The sequence below is a fragment of the Dromaius novaehollandiae genome, chromosome 35, assembly GCF_036370855.1.
Source record: "Dromaius novaehollandiae isolate bDroNov1 chromosome 35, bDroNov1.hap1, whole genome shotgun sequence".
In the NCBI taxonomy this organism is placed as follows: domain Eukaryota; kingdom Metazoa; phylum Chordata; class Aves; order Casuariiformes; family Dromaiidae; genus Dromaius; species Dromaius novaehollandiae.
In genome coordinates this window covers 56,227-72,892 of record NC_088134.1, presented here as the reverse complement: position 1 = coordinate 72,892, position 16,666 = coordinate 56,227, and the positions used below count along the sequence as shown (strand labels likewise).

The window sequence follows — 16,666 nt, the reverse complement described above, 5'->3', positions numbered from 1 at the left end:
CCGCCCTCTCTGCGCATGCGCCGCCGCCCCCCCCCCCCGCGTCTCCGGGAGCGGCGCATGCGCAGGGGCTGGTCACGCTGCCCGGCGCGGCTTCACTCCGCCTTCGGCGCATGCGCGCGCCCCTCCCCTCCGCCGGCGCCCCGAGCGCGCAGGCGCGCGGCCCCTCTGGCACTTGCTTTCACTTCCTGTTTGCGCCGGGCAAGGCGGGCCCTCCGCAGCGAGCAGCCAATGGGAGCCGCGCGTCGCGCCGCGCCTTGCGGCCAATCAGAGCGTTTCCCCGGAGAGGCGCCCCGGCCCCGCCGTGGCTCCAGCCAATGATAAAGCGAGACCGGCGCGACCTCGGGCGGGCTCTCCTCCCTCCGCCAATCAGCGCCGAGCGGCAGAGGAGCCAATGGGACCGGCGGGGCCGGCGTCCGGCCAATGGGAGCGGGGCGGGGCGGTGGCCGCGGCCAATGAGCGTCGAGGCGAGCGGCGGCCGCGGCCGGAGCGGGGCTGAGGGGAGCCGCGGCTGCGGCCGAACCGGGCCGGGACCGGCCCCGAGGCGACCGGCTCCGCGGCTGAGGTAACCGGAACCGGGCGGAACCGGCCGTAAAGCGACCGGAACCGGCTCGGACCGGCCGGAACCGGCTCTGAGGTGACCGGGACCGCGGCTGAGGTAACCGGAACTGGGCAGAACCGGCTGTAAAGCGACCGGAACCGGCTCGGACCGGCCAGAACCGGCCCTCAGGTGACTGGGACCGCGGCTGGGGCGGCCGGGACTGGCCTTGAGGCACCTGGGTCGGTGGCTGAGGCGACCAGAACTGGCTCGGACGGGTCAGAACCGGCCAGCGCCGGCTCTGAAGCGACCGGAACCGGCTTGGACCGGCCAGAACCTGCCCTGAGGCGATCGGTACCGGCTTGGACCGGCCAGAACCGGCTCTGGGGCAACCAGCACCATGGCAGAGGCGGCCAGGACTGACTAGAACTGGCCCTGAGCTGAGCAGAACCACAGCCGGGGCGACCGGAACCGGCTTGGACTGGGCAGAACTGGGGCTGATGCAACCGGAACCGGCTTGAACTGGCCGGAATCAGCTCTGAGGCAACCAGGGCTGTGGCCGAGGTGGCTAAAACTGGCTCGGATTGGCCAAAACCGGCTCTGAGGTGACTAAAACCACCTTGGATTGGTCAAAACCGGCTCTGAGGTGACCAGAACTGGCTTGGATTGGCCAAAGCTGGCCCTGAGGTGACCAGAACTGGTTTGGACTGGGCAGAACTGGTTCTGAGACCAGTGGAACCGACTTGGACTGGTTGGAATTAGGTCAGAAGTGACTGGAACCAGTTTACACTGCCCAGAACCGGCCCTGAGATGACAGGAACTGGCTTGGACTGGCCAGAACTGGGCCTGAGGTAAGTGGAACTGACTTGAACTGGCTGGAATCAGCTCGGAGGTGACCAGAACCAGTTTGGACTGGCCGGAACCGGCTGTGAGGCCACCAGGACTGTGGCTGAGATAACCGGAACCTGCTTGAACCAGCCAGAACTGGTTCTGAGGCAACTGGAATCAAGCTGGACTGGCTGGAATCAGCTCAGAACTGACTGGAACCAGCTTGGACCATCCAGCACTGGTTCTGAGGTGGCCAGAACTAGCTTGGACCAGCCAGAACCGTCCTTGAGCTGATTGGAACTGGCTTGGACCGGCCAGAACCGGTCCTGAGGTGACTGGTATCAATTTGGACTGGCCAGAACCGGTCCTGAGCTGACCGGAACTGGCCTGGACCCGCCAAAACCGGCTCTGAGCTGACTGATACTAACTCACACTGGCTAGAACTGGCTCTGAGCTGATCGGAACCGGCTTGGACTGGCCAGAACCGGTTCTGAGGTGACCAATATCAACTTGCACCAGCCAGAACCGGCCCTGAGGCGCCCAGAACCGGCTTGGACTGGCCAGAACCAGCCCTGAGCTGACCGGAACTGGCTTGGACTGGCCAGAACCATCCCTGAGCTGACCAGAACCGGCTTGGACTGGCCAGAACCAGCCCTGAGCTGACCGGAACCGGCTTGGACTGGCCAGAACCAGCCCTGAGCTGACCGGAACCGGCTTGGACCGGCCAGAACCGGCCGTGAGCTGACCGGAAGCGGCTTGGACCGGCCGGCAGTGGCCCTGTGCTGACCGAACTAGCTTGGGGCAGCCAGAACCGGCCCTGAGCTGACCAGAACTGGCTTGGACTGGCCAAAACTGGCCCTGAGCTGACCGGAACCAGCTTGGACCGGCCAGAACCGGCCCTGAAGTGACTGGAATCAACTTGGACCGTCCAGAAGCGGCCGTGAGCTGCCCGGAAGCGGCTGGGCCCGGCCGGAAGTGGCCCTGAAGTGACTGGTATCAACTTGGACCGTCCAGAACCAGCCGTGAGCTGCCCAGAACCGGCTCGGACCGGCCAGAACCGGCCCTGAAGTGACTGGAATCAACTTGGACCGTCCAGAACCGGCCGTGAGCTGCCCAGAACCGGCTTGGACCGGCCAGAACCGGCCCTGAAGTGACTGGTATCAACTTGGACCGTCCAGAACCGGCCGTGAGCTGCCCAGAACCGGCTGGGACTGGCCAGAACCAGCCGTGAGCTGCCCGGAAGCGGCTTGGACCGTCCAGAACCGGCCCTGAAGTGACTGGAATCAACTTGGACCGGCCAGAAGCGGCCGTGAGCTGCCCAGAACCGGCTGGGACTGGCCAGAACCAGCCGTGAGCTGCCCGGAAGTGGCTCGCACCGGCCAGAACCGGCCCTGAAGTGACTGGAATCAACTTGGACCGTCCAGAACCGGCCGTGAGCTGCCCGGAACCGGCTCGGATCGGCCAGAACTGGCCCTGAAGTGACTGGAATCAACTTGGACCGGCCAGAAGCGGCTGTGAGCTGCCTGGAAGTGGCTGGGACTGGCCAGAACCAGCCCTGAGCTGCCCGGAAGCGGCTCGGACCGGCCAGAACCGGCCCTGAAGTGACTGGAATCAACTTGGACCGGCCAGAAGCGGCCGTGAGCTGCCCGGAAGCGGCTGGGCCCGGCCGGAAGCGGCTGGGCGCCATGTCGGGGTGGCTGGGGCGGTGGCCGGCGGCGCTGGAGGGCCGCGTGTGCCGCTCGCTGCTGCAGCGTTACCTGGGCCGCTTCCTGCAGCAGCGCCTGCGCCTCGAGCAGCTGCGCCTGGACCTGGCGGCCGGCAGCGCCGCCCTGCGCCACCTCCGCCTCGACCCCGCCGTGCGTGGGGGGGCCGCGGGGGCCGCGGGGGCGCCTGGGCCCCGCTAACACACGCCCCGGGGGTCGGGGGGGCTCCCCCGGGCGCCTGGGCCCCTCTCACGGACACCCCAGGGATCGGGGGTTGGCGGGGGTTGGCGGGGGGGGGCTCCCCGGACGCCTGGGCCCCTCTCACACGTGCTCTGGGGGGTCGGGGGGGCTCCCCCGGGTGCCTGGGCCCCTCTCCCAGATACACCAAGGATCGGGGGTTGGCGTGGGTTCACGGGGGGGCTCCCCGGGCGCCTGGGCCCCTCTCACATGTGCTCTGGGGGGGTCGAGGGGGCTCCCCCGGACGCCTGGGCCCCGCTAACACACGCCCCAGGGATTGGGGGGGCTCCCCTGGGCGCCTGGGCCCCTCTAACACATGCTCTAGGGGGGTTGGGGGGGCTCCCCCGGACGCCTGGGCCCCTCTCCCAGATACACCAAGGATCGGGGGTTGGCGGGGGTTGGCGGGGGGGGCTCCCCGGACGCCTGGGCCCCTCTCACACGTGCTCTGGGGGGGTCGGGGGGGCTCCCCCGGACGCCTGGGCCCCGCTAACACACACACTGAGGATCGGGGGTTGGCGTGGGTTGGCGGGGGGGGGCTCCCCGGACGCCTGGGCCCCTCTCACAGGTGCTCTGGGGGGGGTCGGGGGGGCTCCCCCGGGTGCCTGGGCCCCGCTAACACACGCCCCGGGGGTCGGGGGGGCTCCCCCGGGCGCCTGGGCCCCGCTAACACGCACACTGAGGATCGGGGGTTGGCGGGGGTTGGCGGTGGGGGCTCCCCGGGCGCCTGGGCCCCTCTCACACGTGCTCTGGGGGGGTCGGGGGGGCTCCCCCGGACGCCTGGGCCCCTCTCCCAGATACACCAAGGATTGGGGGTTGGTGTGGGTTGACGGGGGGGCTCCCCGGACGCCTGGGCCCCTCTCGCACCCGCTCCAGGAATTTGGGGTTGGCGTGGGTTGGTGGGGGGGGCTCCCCGGACGCCTGGGCCCCTCTCACACACACAGTGGGGTCGGGGGGGCTCCCCCGGACGCCTGGGCCCCTCTCACGCACATACTGGGGGTTGGGGGTTGGCGGGGGTTGGCGGGGGGGGCTCCCCGGACGCCTGGGCCCCTCTAACACCCACCCCAGGGATCGGGGGTTGGCGGGGGGGGCTCCCCGGACACCTGGGCCCCTCTAACACCCACCCCAGGGATTGGGGGGGGCTCCCCGGACGCCTGGGCCCCTCTCACAGACACCCCGAGGATCAGGGGTTGGCGGGGGGGGCTCCCCGAACGCCTGGGCCCCTCTAACACCCACCCCAGGGATTGGGGGGGGCTCCCCGGACGCCTGGGCCCCTCTCACAGACACCCCGAGGATCAGGGGTTGGCGGGGGGGGCTCCCCGAACGCCTGGGCCCCTCTAACACCCACCCCAGGGATTGGGGGGGGCTCCCCGGACACCTGGGCCCCTCTCACAGACACCCCAGGGATCGGGGGTTGGCGGGGGGGGGCTCCCCGGACGCCTGGGCCCCTCTAACACCCACCCCAGGGATTGGGGGGGGCTCCCCGGACGCCTGGGCCCCTCTCACAGACACCCCAGGGATCGGGGGTTGGCGGGGGGGGGCTCCCCGGACGCCTGGGCCCCTCTAACACCCACCCCAGGGATCGGGGGTTGGCGGGGGGGGGCTCCCCGGACGCCTGGGCCCCTCTAACACCCACCCCAGGGATTGGGGGGGGCTCCCCGGACGCCTGGGCCCCTCTCACAGACACCCCGAGGATCAGGGGTTGGCGGGGGGGGCTCCCCGAACGCCTGGGCCCCTCTAACACCCACCCCAGGGATTGGGGGGGGCTCCCCGGACACCTGGGCCCCTCTCACAGACACCCCAGGGATCGGGGGTTGGCGGGGGGGGGCTCCCCGGACGCCTGGGCCCCTCTAACACCCACCCCAGGGATTGGGGGGGGCTCCCCGGACGCCTGGGCCCCTCTAACACCCACCCCAGGGATTGGGGGGGGCTCCCCGGCCGCCCGGGCCCCCCCCGACGGCGTGTCCCCCCCCCGCAGGCGGTGAGCGAGGCGCTGGCGGCGGCCGGGGCCCCCCTGGAGCTGGCGGAGGGCAGCGTGGGCGCCGTGGCGGTGGCCGTGCCCTGGGCCGCCCTGGCCACCCAGCCCTGCGTCCTCGAGGTCACCGGGCTGCGCCTGGCCCTGCGCCCCTGCGCCCGTGAGTGTCCCCCCCCCCCGGGTCACCCCCCTGTGTCCCCCCCCGTGTCCCCGTGTCACCCCCAGCCCCTCCCTGTGTCACTGTGTCCCCCCTGTGTCACCCCCTGTGTCCCCACTGTGGCCCCGTGTCACCCCCAGCCCCTCCCCGTGTCACCGTGTCCCCCCTGTGTCACCCCCCATGGTCACCCCCATGTCCCTGTGTCCCCCCCAGCCCCTCCTCGTGTCACTGTGTCCCCCCCAGGTCACCCCCTGTGTCCCCACTGTGTCCCTGTGTCTCCCCCAGCCCCTCCCCGTGTCACCGTGTCCCCCCTGTGTCACCCCCTGTGTCCCCACTGTGTCCCTGTGTCTCCCCCAGCCCCTCCCCGTGTCACCGTGTCCCCCCGGGTCACCCCCTGTGGCCCCCCGTGTCCCCATGTCACCCCTGCCCCCTCCCACCTCTGTGTGTCCCCGTGGCCCCTTCTGTGTCCCCCCCGGGACCCCCCCCGTGTCCCCCCCGTCCCCCCCCGTGTCACCCCCAGCCCCTCCCCGTGTCCCCACGTCCCTCCTGCCCCCTCCCACCTCTGTGTGTCCCCGGGGTCCCCCCCACGTCCCCATGGTCCCCCCCATGTCACCCCCGTGTCCCCCCCAGCCCGTCCCTGTGTCCCCCCCGGGCTGGGGGGGGGTGGCGGTGGGGGGGGGGCCGCGTGTCGAGGCGTGTGGAGGCGTGTGGAGGCGTGGCAGCGCGTGTGGACCCCCTTGGTCACGCGAGGACACGTGTGGTCACGCGTGCTCACGCCCCGCAGGCCCAGGGCAGCGCGGCGGCGGCGGGGGGGGGGGGGGGCCGCCCCCGGGCCCCGAGCCCCCCCCCGAGGAGCCCCTGCCCCCCCTCGAGGGCCTCGAGGCCGTCGCCGTCGCCATCGACTCAGGTGCGTCCGGGGGGGGCCCAGGCGTCCGGGGGGGCCCAGGTGTCCGGGAGGGGCCCAGGTGTCCGGGGGGGGGCCCAGGTGTCCGGGGGGGGCAACCGGGGGACCCCAGGGGGGGCCCAGGCGTCCGGGGGGGGCCCAGGGGGGCAGAGAAGTGACATGGGTGTTTGGGGGGGGGGCCTGAGTGTCCAGGAGGGACCCAGGTGTCCGGGGGGGCCCGGGGGGGGGGCAGGGGGGGACCCAGGTGTCCGGGGGGGACCCAGGTGGCTGGAAGGGGACCCAGGGGGGGCCCAGGCATCCGGGGGGGGGCGGGGGGGGCCCCAGGCGTCCGGGAGGCGACCTGAGGCCTGACACCCCCCCGGGGGGGGTGCGTGGGTGCCCGGGGGGGTGCGTGGGTGCCCCGGGGGGGGCTGGGGGCACCCCGGGGGGGTGCGTGGGTGCCCGGGGGGGCCCCCCTGAGCCCGTCCCCCCCCGCAGTGGTGCGGCGGGTGCGGGTGACGCTGGTGGACACGGTGCTGCGGCTGGAGCTGCCCCCCGGCGACGGCCCCCCCGGCGCCGCCCTCGAGCTCCATCTGCACAGGTGCGGCGGGGGGGGGGGCCCAGGTGTCCGGGGGGGGGGCCCAGGTGTCCGGGGGGGGGGACCCTGGCGTCTGGGAGGGGCCCAGGCATCTGAGAGGGGGTGGGGGGGCTCTGGGGGGCCCAGGCGTCTGGGCCGCAGGCTGGAGTATGGTGAGCTGGGGGGGGCGGGAGGGGTTTGGGGGGGGGCCCAGGCATCCGGGGGGATGTGGGGGGGTCTGTGGGGGGGCCCAGGTGTCCGGGGGGGTGTGGGGGGGGCTCTGGGGGGGCCCAGGCGTCCGGGCTGCAGGCTGGAGTATGGCAAGCCAGGGGGGGCGGGGGGAGGCTGTGGGGGGCCCAGGCATCCGGGGGGGTGGGGGGGTCTGTGGGGGGGCCCAGGTGTCTGGGGGGTTGTGGGGGGGCTCTGGGGGGGGCCCAGGCGTCCAGGGGGGTGGGGGGGGGTCTGTGGGGGGGCCCAGGTGTCTGGGGCGGTGTGGGGGGGCTCTGGGGGGGGCCCAGGCGTCCGGGGGGGTGGGGGGGGGTCTGTGGGGGGGCCCAGGTGTCTGGGGCGGTTTGGGGGGTCTGTGGGGGGGCCCAGGCGTCCGGGGGACCCAGGTGTCCAGGCTGCAGGCTGGAGTACGGCGAGTTCGGGGGGGGGTCTGGGGGGGGCCCAGGCGTCCGGGAGGGTGTGGGGGGGGCTCCTGGGGGGCCCAGGCGTCCGGGGGACCCAGGCGTCCGGGCCGCAGGCTGGAGTACGGCGAGCCGGGGGCCCCGGCCCCCCCCCCCGGCGCTGCACAAGCTGCTGCGGTTCAGCGACCTGCGGCTCTACTGCTGCGACCCCCCCCCGGTGAGTGACCCCCCCCCGGCACCCCGGGGTGCCCCCCACCCGCAGTGACCCCCCCCAGCACCCTGGGGTGTCCCCAGGTTTCCCCCCCGGCACCCTGGGACCCCCCGCACCCCCCCCAGCACCCCAGGGTGCCCCCAGGTTCCCCCCCGGCACCCTGGGACCCGCCCCGCACCCCCCCCCCCCATGTCCCCCTGTCCCCCCCCATGTCACCGTGCCCCCCCCCGCAGGCCGCCGGGGTGCCCCCCCATGTTCCTGCACCCCCCCATGTCCCCGTGTCCCCCCCTGTGTCACCGTGCCCCCCCCCGCAGGCCCCCGGGGTGCCCCCCCCATGTCCCTGCGCCCCCCCATGTCCCCGTGTCCCCCCCCGTGTCACCGTGCCCCCCCCCCCGCAGGCCACCGGGGTGCCCCCCCATGTCCCCACACCCCCCCATGTCCCCGTGTCCCCCCCCGTGTCACCGTGCCCCCCCCCCGCAGGCCCCCGGGGTGCCCCCCCATGTCCCCGTGTCCCCCCTGTGTCACTGTCCCCCCCCGCAGGCCCCCGGGGTGCCCCCCCATGTCCCTGTGTCCCCCCCTGTGTCACTGTCCCCCCCCGCAGGCCCCCGGGGTGCCCCCCCATGTCCCCGTGTCCCCCCCGTGTCACTGTCCCCCCCCGCAGGCCCCCCGAGGCGCCAGCCCCCCCCATGTCCCCCTGTCCCCCCCCATGTCACCGTGCCCCCCCCCGCAGGCCGCCGGGGTGCCCCCCCATGTCCCCCTGTCCCCCCCCATGTCCCCGTGTCCCCCCCCGGTGTCACTGTCCCCCCCCGCAGGCCCCCGGGGCGCCGGCCCCCCCCCCGGTGCAGGTGGGCTCCTGCCCCGGCCCCGCCGAGCTGCTGCTGCGCCTGCCCCCCCCCCGCGGCCCCCCGGGGGCCCAGGTGAGCGGGGGGGCCATGGGTGCCGGGGGGGGGGCCCAGGGGTGCTGGGGGGGGCACGGAGTGCCGGGGGGGGCCATGGGTGCCGGGGGGACCCAGGGGGGCACAGAGTGCTGGGGGGGGCTGGGGGGGAGGCTGAGGGGGCTGGTGGCCCCAGGGTGCTGGGGGGGGGCACAGGGTGCCGGGGGGGGTCGGGGGGTCCTATGGGTGCTGGGGGGCCCCTGGGTGCTGTGAGAGTCCCGGGGGGGTCAGGGGGGCCAATGGGTGCTGGGGGGCTTGGGAGGGGATGCGGGTGCCCTGGGGGGGTCCCAGGGGTGTTGGGGTGCCCCGGGGGGGTCCCGGGACGTGCAGCACCCATGGGTGCCCCCCCCGCAGGTGGAGCTGGAGGGGCAGGTGGGGGCTGGGGGGGGGGATCCTGGAGGCGTTCGAGGTGCCCTGGGGGGGATCAGGGTGCCCTGGGGGGGTTGGGGGGTCCCGGGGGGGGGTCCTGGGACATGCAGCACCCATGGGTGCCCCCCCCGCAGGTGGAGCTGGAGAGGCAGGTGGAGACTGGGGGGGTCCTGGGGGGGGTCTGGGTGGCCTGGGGGGGTCAGGGTGCCCTGGGAGGGTCCCAGGGGTGCCGGGGGGGTCCCAGGGGGGTCCGGGACGTGCAGCACCCATGGGGTGCCCCCCCCCGCAGGTGGAGCTGGAGGGGCAGGTGGGGGCTGGGGAGTCCTGGGGGGTTCGAGGTGCCCTGGGGGGTCGTGGGGTCCTGGGGGGGTCCCGGGGGGGGGGTCAGGACATGCAGCACCCATGGGTGCCCCCCCCGCAGGTGGAGCTGGAGGGGCAGGTGGGGCTGCGGGGTTGGGGAGGGTTCGAGGTACCCTGGGGGGGGTCAGGGTGCCCTGGGGGGGTCCCAGGGGTGCCGGGGGGGTCCCGGGGGGGGTCGGGACGTGTAGCATCCATGGGTGCCCCCCCCCGCAGGTGGAGTTGGAGGGGCAGGTGGGGACTGGGGGGGTCCTGGGGGGTTCGAGGTGCCCTGGGGGGGTCAGGGTGCCCTGGGGGGTCCCGGGGGGGGGTCGGGACGTGCAGCACCCATGGGTGCCCCCCCGTGCAGGTGGAGCTGGAGGGGCAGGTGGGGGCTGGGGGTCATGGGGGGTTTGAGGTGCCCTGGGGGGGGGTCAGGGTGCCCTGGGGGGGTTGGGGGGTCCCGGGGGGGGTCCTGGGACATGCAGCACCCATGGGTGCTCCCCCCCCGCAGGTAGAGCTGGAGGGGCAGGTGGGGGCTGGGGGGTCCTGGGGGGGGTCTGGGTGGCCTGGGGGGGTCGCAGGGGTGTTGGCGTCTCCGGGGGGTGCCGGGGGGGTCCTGGGACGTGCAGCACCCATGGGTGCCCCCCCGCAGGTGGAGCTGGAGGGGCAGGTGGGGGCTGGGGGGGTCCTGGGGCATTTGAGGTGCCCTGGGGGGGGTCAGGGTGCCCCGGGGGGGTCCCAGGGGTGCCGGGGGGGTCCCGGGGGGGGTTGGGACATGCAGCACCCATGGGTGCCCCCCCCCGCAGAGCTGGAGGGGCAGGTGGGGGCTGGGGGGGTCCTAGGGCATTTGAGGTGCCCTGGGAGGGGTCAGGGTGCCCTGGGGGGTCGGGGGGTCCCGGGGGGGTCCCAGGAAGTGCAGCACCCATGGGTGCCCCCCCCCACAGGTAGAGCTGGGGGGGCAGGTGGGGGCTGGGGGGTCCTGGGGGGGGTCTGGGTGGCCTGGGGGGTCCTGGGGGGGTCGCAGGGGTGTTGGGGTCTCCCGGGGGGGTCCCGGGGGGGGGTCCCGGGACGTGCAGCACCCATGGGTGCCCCCCCCGCAGGTGGAGCTGGAGGGGCAGGTGGGGGCTGGGGGGGTCCTGGGGCATTTGAGGTGCTCGGGGGGGGGGTCAGGGTGCCCTGGGGGGTCCCAGGGGTGCTGGGGGGGTCCTGGGGAGGGGGGTCGGGACGTGCAGCACCCATGGGTGCCCCCCCCGCAGGTGGAGCTGGAGAGGCAGGTGGAGACTGGGGGGGTCCTGGGGGGTTCGAGGTACCCTGGGGGGGGTCAGGGTGCCCTGGGGGGGTCGGGGGGTCCCGGGGGGGTCCCAGGGGGGTCCTGGGACGTGCAGCACCCATGGGTGCACCCCCCCCGCAGGTGGAGCTGGAGGGGCAGGTGGGGACTGGGGGGGTCCTGGGGCATTTGAGGTGCCCTGGGGGGGGGTCAGGGTGCCCTGGGGGGTCCCAGGGGTGCCGGGGGGGTCCCGGGGGGGGGGTCGGGACGTGCAGCACCCATGGGTGCCCCCCCCCGCAGGTGGAGCTGGAGGGGCAGGTGGGGGCTGGGGGGGTCCTGGGGCATTTGAGGTGCCCTGGGGGGGTCAGGGTGCCCTGGGGGGGTCCCAGGGGTGCCGGGGGGTCCCAGGGGGGTCCCGGGACGTGCAGCACCCATGGGTGCCCCCCCCCGCAGGTGGAGCTGGAGGGGCAGGTGGGGGCTGGGGGGTCCTGGGGCATTTGAGGTGCCTGGGGGGGAGTCAGGGTGCCCTGGGGGGGTTGGGGGGTCCCGGGGGGGGGTCGGGACGTGCAGCACCCATGGGTGCCCCCCCCGTGCAGGGTAGGAGCTGAGGGGCAGGTGGGGGCTGGGGGGGTCATGGGGGGTTCGAGGTGCCCTGGGAGGGGTCAGGGTGCCCTGGGGGGGTCGGGGGTCCCGGGGGGGTCCCGGGGGGGTCCTGGGACGTGCAGCACCCATGGGTGCCCCCCCCCGCAGGTGGAGCTGGAGGGGCAGGTGGGGGGGCTGCTGCTGCTGCTGCCCCCCGCCCAGCTGGGCGCCCTGCGGGGGCTGCTGGCCGCCTTCGCCCCCCCCGGTGAGACCCGGACGCCGGGGCCCCTGGGCGGGGGGGGGAGGGTGCCCCCCCCGGACGCCTGGGTCCCTCGGGGGGGGGCTGGGTGTCTGCTGTGGGGGGGGGGGTGCCCCCGGACGCCTGGGTTCCTTGGGGGGGGGGGCCGGACGCCTGGGCCCCCCGGCGGGGTGGGGGCACCTGGGCCCTGGGCTTGGGGGCGGGGGGGTCCCCCGGACGCCTGGGCCCCCTGGGTGGGGGCGGGGGGGTATCTGGGTCCTCTGGCCGGGCGTGGGCCCCCCCCCCGGACGCCGGGGCCCCTCATGGGTGCAGGTGCCCCCCCCAAGACACCAGGGCCCCTGGGCAGATGCAGGTGCCCCCCCCCAGACGCCGGGGCTCCTGGGTGGTGGTGGGGGGGGCACACGGTGGGCACGGGTGCCCCCCCCGGACGCCAGGGCCCTGACGGGTCTTGGGGGGGGGGCGCAGAGCCAGGGGGGGGCTGCCCCAGACGGCGGGGCCCCTGGGTGGGTGTGGGTGCCCCCCCCGGACGCTGGGGCCCTGATGGGTTTTGGGGGGGGGACACAGGGCCGGGGGGGGCCACCCCGGACGCCGGGGCCCCTGGGCGGGTGTGGGTGCCCCCCCCGGACGCCGGGGCCCTGACGGGTTTTTGGGGGGGGGGGTGCAGGGCCGGGGGTGCCCCCCCCGGACGCCGGGGCCCTGACGGGTTTTTGGGGGGGGGTCGCAGGGCCGGGGGGGGCCACCCCGGACGCCGGGGCCCTGACGGGTTTTTGGGGGGGGGTTGCAGGGCCGGGGGGGGCCACCCCCGGACGCCGGGGCCCCTGGGCGGGTGTGGGTGCCCCCCCCGGACGCCGGGGCCCTGATGGGTTTTGGGGGGGGGACACAGGGCCGGGGGGGGGCCACTCTGGACGCCAGGGCCCCTGGGTGGGTGTGGGTGCCCCCCCCGGACGCCGGGGCCCTGACGGGTCTTGGGGGGGGGGGTTGCAGGGCGGGGGGGGCCGCCCCCGGACGCCGGGGCCCTGACGGGTTTTTGGGGGGGGGGTGCAGGGCCGGGGGGGGCCGCCCCAGACGCCGGGGCCCTGACGGGTTTTTGGGGGGGGGTCGCAGGGCCGGGGGGGGCCGCCCCCCCCACGGAGCCGGGCCGCAGCCGTCCGCTGGCGCCCCAGGACCTGCGGGTGATCGAGCGGGAGCTGAGCCAGCGCCTGCGGGGGGGCCCCGGCGCCCCCCCCCCGAGCCCCCCCGGCCCCCCCGGCCCCGGTGAGCAGCCCGGGGGGCCCTGTGGGTGCTGGGGGGGGGCAAGGAGAGGCGTTCGGGGGCAATTTGGGGTGCTGGGGGTAATTGGGGGTGTTGGGGGGCGTTTTGGGGGTGTTGGGGGGCAGTTTGGGGGCCTGGGGGGGCAATGGGGGGTGTTGGGGGGCAGTTGGGGGTGTTGGGGGCAGTTTGGGGCTGCTGGGGGGCCATTAAGGGTGTTGGGGGGCCATTGGGGGTGGTGGGGGGCATTTTGGGGTGCTGGGGAGCAGTTTGGGGGCCTGGGGGGCAGTTTGGGCGTGCTGGGGGGGCAGTTGGGGGTGTTGGGGGGCAGTTGGGGGTGCTGGGGGGCAATTTGGGGGTGTTGGGGGGCAGTTGGGGGTGTTGGGGGGGCACCTGGGGGTGCTGGGGGGGCAATTGGGGGTGCTGGGGGGGCAATGAGGGGTGCTGGGGGGTAATTGGGGGTGTTGGGGAGCAGTTAGGGGGTAGTTGGGGGGCACTTGGGGGTGCTGGGGGGGCACTTGGGGGTGCTGGGGGTGTTGGGGGGCAGTTTGGGGGTATCTGGGGGTGCTGGGGGGGCAGTTGGGGGTGTTGGGGGGGCACCTGGGGGTGCTGGGGGGGCAATTGGGGGTGCTGGGGGGGCAATGAGGGGTGCTGGGGGGTAATTGGGGGTGTTGGTGAGCAGTTGGGGGTAGTTGGGGGGCACTTGGGGGTGCTGGGGGGGCACCTGGGGGTGCTGGGGGGCAGTTGGGGGTGCTGGGGGTGTTGGGGGGCAGTTTGGGGGTATCTGGGGGTGCTGGGGGGGCCATTGGGGGGGACATGGGGGCATTTAGGGGCATGGGGGGTAATTAGGCGCCATGGGGGGGCACTTGGGGGCCCTGCTGAGGCAGTGGGGGCAATTGGGGCTCCAGGGGGGGTAATGAGGGGGGCCAGGGGGGCAATTGGGGGCGGGGGGGCAGTGGGGGTGCATGGGGCCATTGGGGGGGGAATGGGGGGGGCTGGGAGGGGCAGCGGGGCGGGGGTGGGGGCACTTGGGGGGCGGGGGGCAGTTTGGGGGGGGCAGTTGGGGGGCGGGGGGGGAATTTGGGGGGGGCAGCTCCCCCCTAACGCCCCCCCCCAGAGCTCTTCTACTCCATGACGGGCTCCAGCAGCAGCGATGCCCCCAGCCCCCCCCCCAGCCCCACGGTGAGCGCGCGGGGGGGGCATTGGGGGGCCGAGGGGGGCTGGGGGGGCACATTGGGGGCCGGGGGGGCTACATTGAGGTTTGGGGGGGCAAATGGGGGGGCTGCGAGGGCCCATGGGGTGCTGGGGGGGCTCATGGGGGGGCTGGGGGGGGCAAATGGGGAGCCGGGGGGGCAAGTGGGGGTGATATGGGGCTGGGGGGGGCAAATGGGGAGCCGGGGGGGCAAGTGGGGGTGATATGGGGCTGGGGGGGGGAAATGGGTGGCTGGGGGGGCAAGTGGGGGTGATATGGGGCTGGGGGGGGAAATGGGGGGCCGGGGGGGCTCGTGGGGTGCTGGGGGGGCAATTGGCGGGCTGGGGGGGGGAATGTGGGTTTGGAGGGCAACTGGGGGGGAAGGGGGCAAAAGGGGGGCTGGGGGGGGCAACAAGGAGCAAGTGGGGGGGCAAATGGGACTGGGGGGTCCCGGGGGGGTCGCTGGGTGGGGGGGGCGGCCCTGGACCGCTGACACCCCCTCGCCCCCCCCCAGGGCAGCCCCCCGCCGCGGCCCCCCTCGTCTGACGCCTCCTCCGCCCCCCCCGGTGAGTCCCGGACGCCTGGGCCCTTTTGGGGGGCGTGGGGGGGCTCCCCGGATGCCTGGGCCCCAGCGGGGGGGGGCACCTGGACGCCTGGGTCCCTTTGGGGGGGGGGGGCTGCTCTCCCCGGACGCCTGGGCCCTTTGGGACGGGGGGGGCTCCCCGGACTCCTGGGTCCCTTTGGGGGGGGTCTGGGGGCATCTCCCGGACGCCTGGGCCCCCTGACGCCCCCCCCGCGCCCCCCCCCAGGCGAGGTGACACCATGGCGGCTGCGGCTGGCTCTGGGGGGGCTGGTGCTGGGGTCCCTTGCGGGGGGGGGGGGGGGCTCCCCGGACGCCTGGGTCCCTTTGGGGAGGGGGGTGTCTCCCGGACGCCTGGGCCCCCTGACGCCCCCCCCGCGCCCCCCCCCAGGCGAGGTGACACCATGGCGGCTGCACCTGGCGCTGGGGGGGGGCTGGTGCCGGGGTCCCTTTGCGGGGGGGGCTGCCCGGACGCCTGGGTCCTTTTGGGGGTAGCAGGGGGGCGTCTCTCGGACGCCTGGGCCCACTGACGCCCCCCCCCCCGCGCCCCCCCCCCAGGCAAGGTGACGCCGTGGCGGCTGCGGCTGGCGCTGGGGGGGCTGGTGCTGGGGTCCCTTGCGGGGGGGGGGCTCCCCGGACGCCTGGGTCCTTTTGGGGGTGGCGGGGGGCGTCTCTTGGACGCCTGGGCCCCCTGACGCTCCCCCCGCGCCCCCCCCCAGGCGAGGTGACACCATGGCGGCTGCGGCTGGCGCTGGGGGGGCTGGTGCTGGGGTCCCTTTGCGGGGGGGAGGGCTCCCCGGACGCCTGGGTCCTTTTGGGGGTGGCGGGGGGCGTCTCTCGGACGCCTGGGCCCCCTGACGCCCCCCCCGCGCCCCCCCCCAGGTGAGGTGACACCATGGCGGCTGCACCTGGTGCTGGGGGGGGGCTGGTGCCGGGGTCCCTTTGTGGGGGGGGGGCTCCCCGGACGCCTGGGTCCTTTTGGGGGGGGTCTGGAGGCGTCTCTCGGACGCCTGGGCCCCCTGACGCCCCCCCCGCGCCCCCCCCAGGCCCTGCGACGCCGTGGCGGCTGCGGCTGGCGCTGGGGGGGCTGGCGCTGGCGGTGCCCCACGAGGGCCCCGGCCCCCCCCCGAGCCCCGCGGCGGCCGGGGCGCTGGCGCGGGGCTTCTTCGGGGCGCTGGGGGGCCGGGCCGAGGCGCCCCCCCCCGCCTGGGCCCGCGCCCTGCCCCGGCCCCACCTGCGCCTGCGGGCGGGGGCCGCCCAGGCCGCCCTGCAGCGGGGGGGCCCCGGGGGGGCGGCGCCCACCTCACCCTGGCCCGCCTGGAGCTGCTGGAGGTGCTGCCGGGGGAGGAGCCGCCCTGCGCCCAGGTGGGCGGGGCTTCGGGGTGGGCGGGGCCTCGGGTGGGTGGGGCCTCGGGGTGGGTGGGGCTTCGGGGGTGAGGGTGGAGCCAGGGGCAGGGCCTGGCTGGGAGCGGGGCTGGAGCTGCTGGAGGTGCTGCCGGGGGAGGAGCCGCCCTGCGCCCAGGTGGGCGGGGCCTCGCGGTGGGCGGGGCCTCGGGGTGGGTGGGGCTTCAGGGGTGGGGGTGGAGCCAGAGGCAGGGCCTGGCTGGGGGCGGGGCTGGAGCTGCTGGAGGTGCTGCTGGGGGAGGAGCCGCTCTGCGCCCAGGTGGGCGGGGCCTCGGGGTGGGCGGGGCCTCGGGGTGGGGTGGGTCCAGGGGTGGGGCCTGGGAGGGGGCGGGGCTGGAGCTGCTGGAGGTGCTGCTGGGGGAGGAGCCGCTCTGCGCCCAGGTGGGCGGGGCCTCGGGGTGGGCGGGGCCTCGGGGTGGGGTGGGGCCAGGGGTGGGGCCTGGGAGGGGGTGGGGCTGGGAGCGGGGCTGGAGGCACGGCCGGGGGAGGAGCAGCACTGGGACCAGGTGGGCGGGGCCTCGGGATGGGCGGGGCCTCGGGGCGGGGCCTCGGGTGGGGTGGAGCCAGGGGTGGGGCCTGGGAGGGGGTGGGGCCGGGGGCGGGGCTGGAGCTGTTGGAGGTGCTGCCAGGGGAGGAGCCGCCCTGCGCCCAGGTGGGCGGGGCTTCGGGGTGGGCGGGGCTTCGGGGGCGGGGCCCCGGGAGGAGGGGTGGAGCCGGGGGCGGGGCCTGGCTGGGGGCTGGAGGTGCTGCCGGAGGAGG

The 16,666-nt window shown here is 75.9% G+C and overlaps 1 protein-coding gene across 1 annotated transcript; it reads left to right on the top strand.

Moving 5' to 3' along the window:
* The first annotated feature begins 360 nt into the window (after nucleotides 1–360).
* Nucleotides 361–15,112, top strand: LOC135325318 (transcription initiation factor TFIID subunit 4-like). The gene is made up of 11 exons (XM_064503276.1): nucleotides 361–3,219; nucleotides 5,279–5,435; nucleotides 6,217–6,339; nucleotides 6,814–6,916; nucleotides 7,638–7,738; nucleotides 8,545–8,649; nucleotides 11,393–11,489; nucleotides 12,588–12,737; nucleotides 13,849–13,913; nucleotides 14,438–14,489; nucleotides 15,062–15,112. Exons 1-10 carry the CDS (start codon nucleotides 3,049–3,051, stop codon nucleotides 14,467–14,469), a joined length of 1,104 nt encoding a protein of 367 aa, XP_064359346.1. The 5' UTR covers nucleotides 361–3,048; the 3' UTR covers nucleotides 14,470–14,489; nucleotides 15,062–15,112.
* Nucleotides 15,113–16,666: the final 1,554 nt, after the last annotated feature.

What these genes read in the sequence shown, in the direction of transcription:
- LOC135325318 (XM_064503276.1), top strand. Translation starts at nt 3,049, where the DNA reads ATGTCGGGGTGGCTGGGGCGGTGGCCGGCGGCGCTGGAGGGCCGCGTG. An exon ending in GGCCGCCTTCGCCCCCCCCG is followed by an intron (nt 11,490 to 12,587) that starts GTGAGACCCGGA and finishes GGGGGGTCGCAG; the next exon opens with GGCCGGGGGGGGCCGCCCCC. An exon ending in CCCCGGCCCCCCCGGCCCCG is followed by an intron (nt 12,738 to 13,848) that starts GTGAGCAGCCCG and finishes GCCCCCCCCCAG; the next exon opens with AGCTCTTCTACTCCATGACG.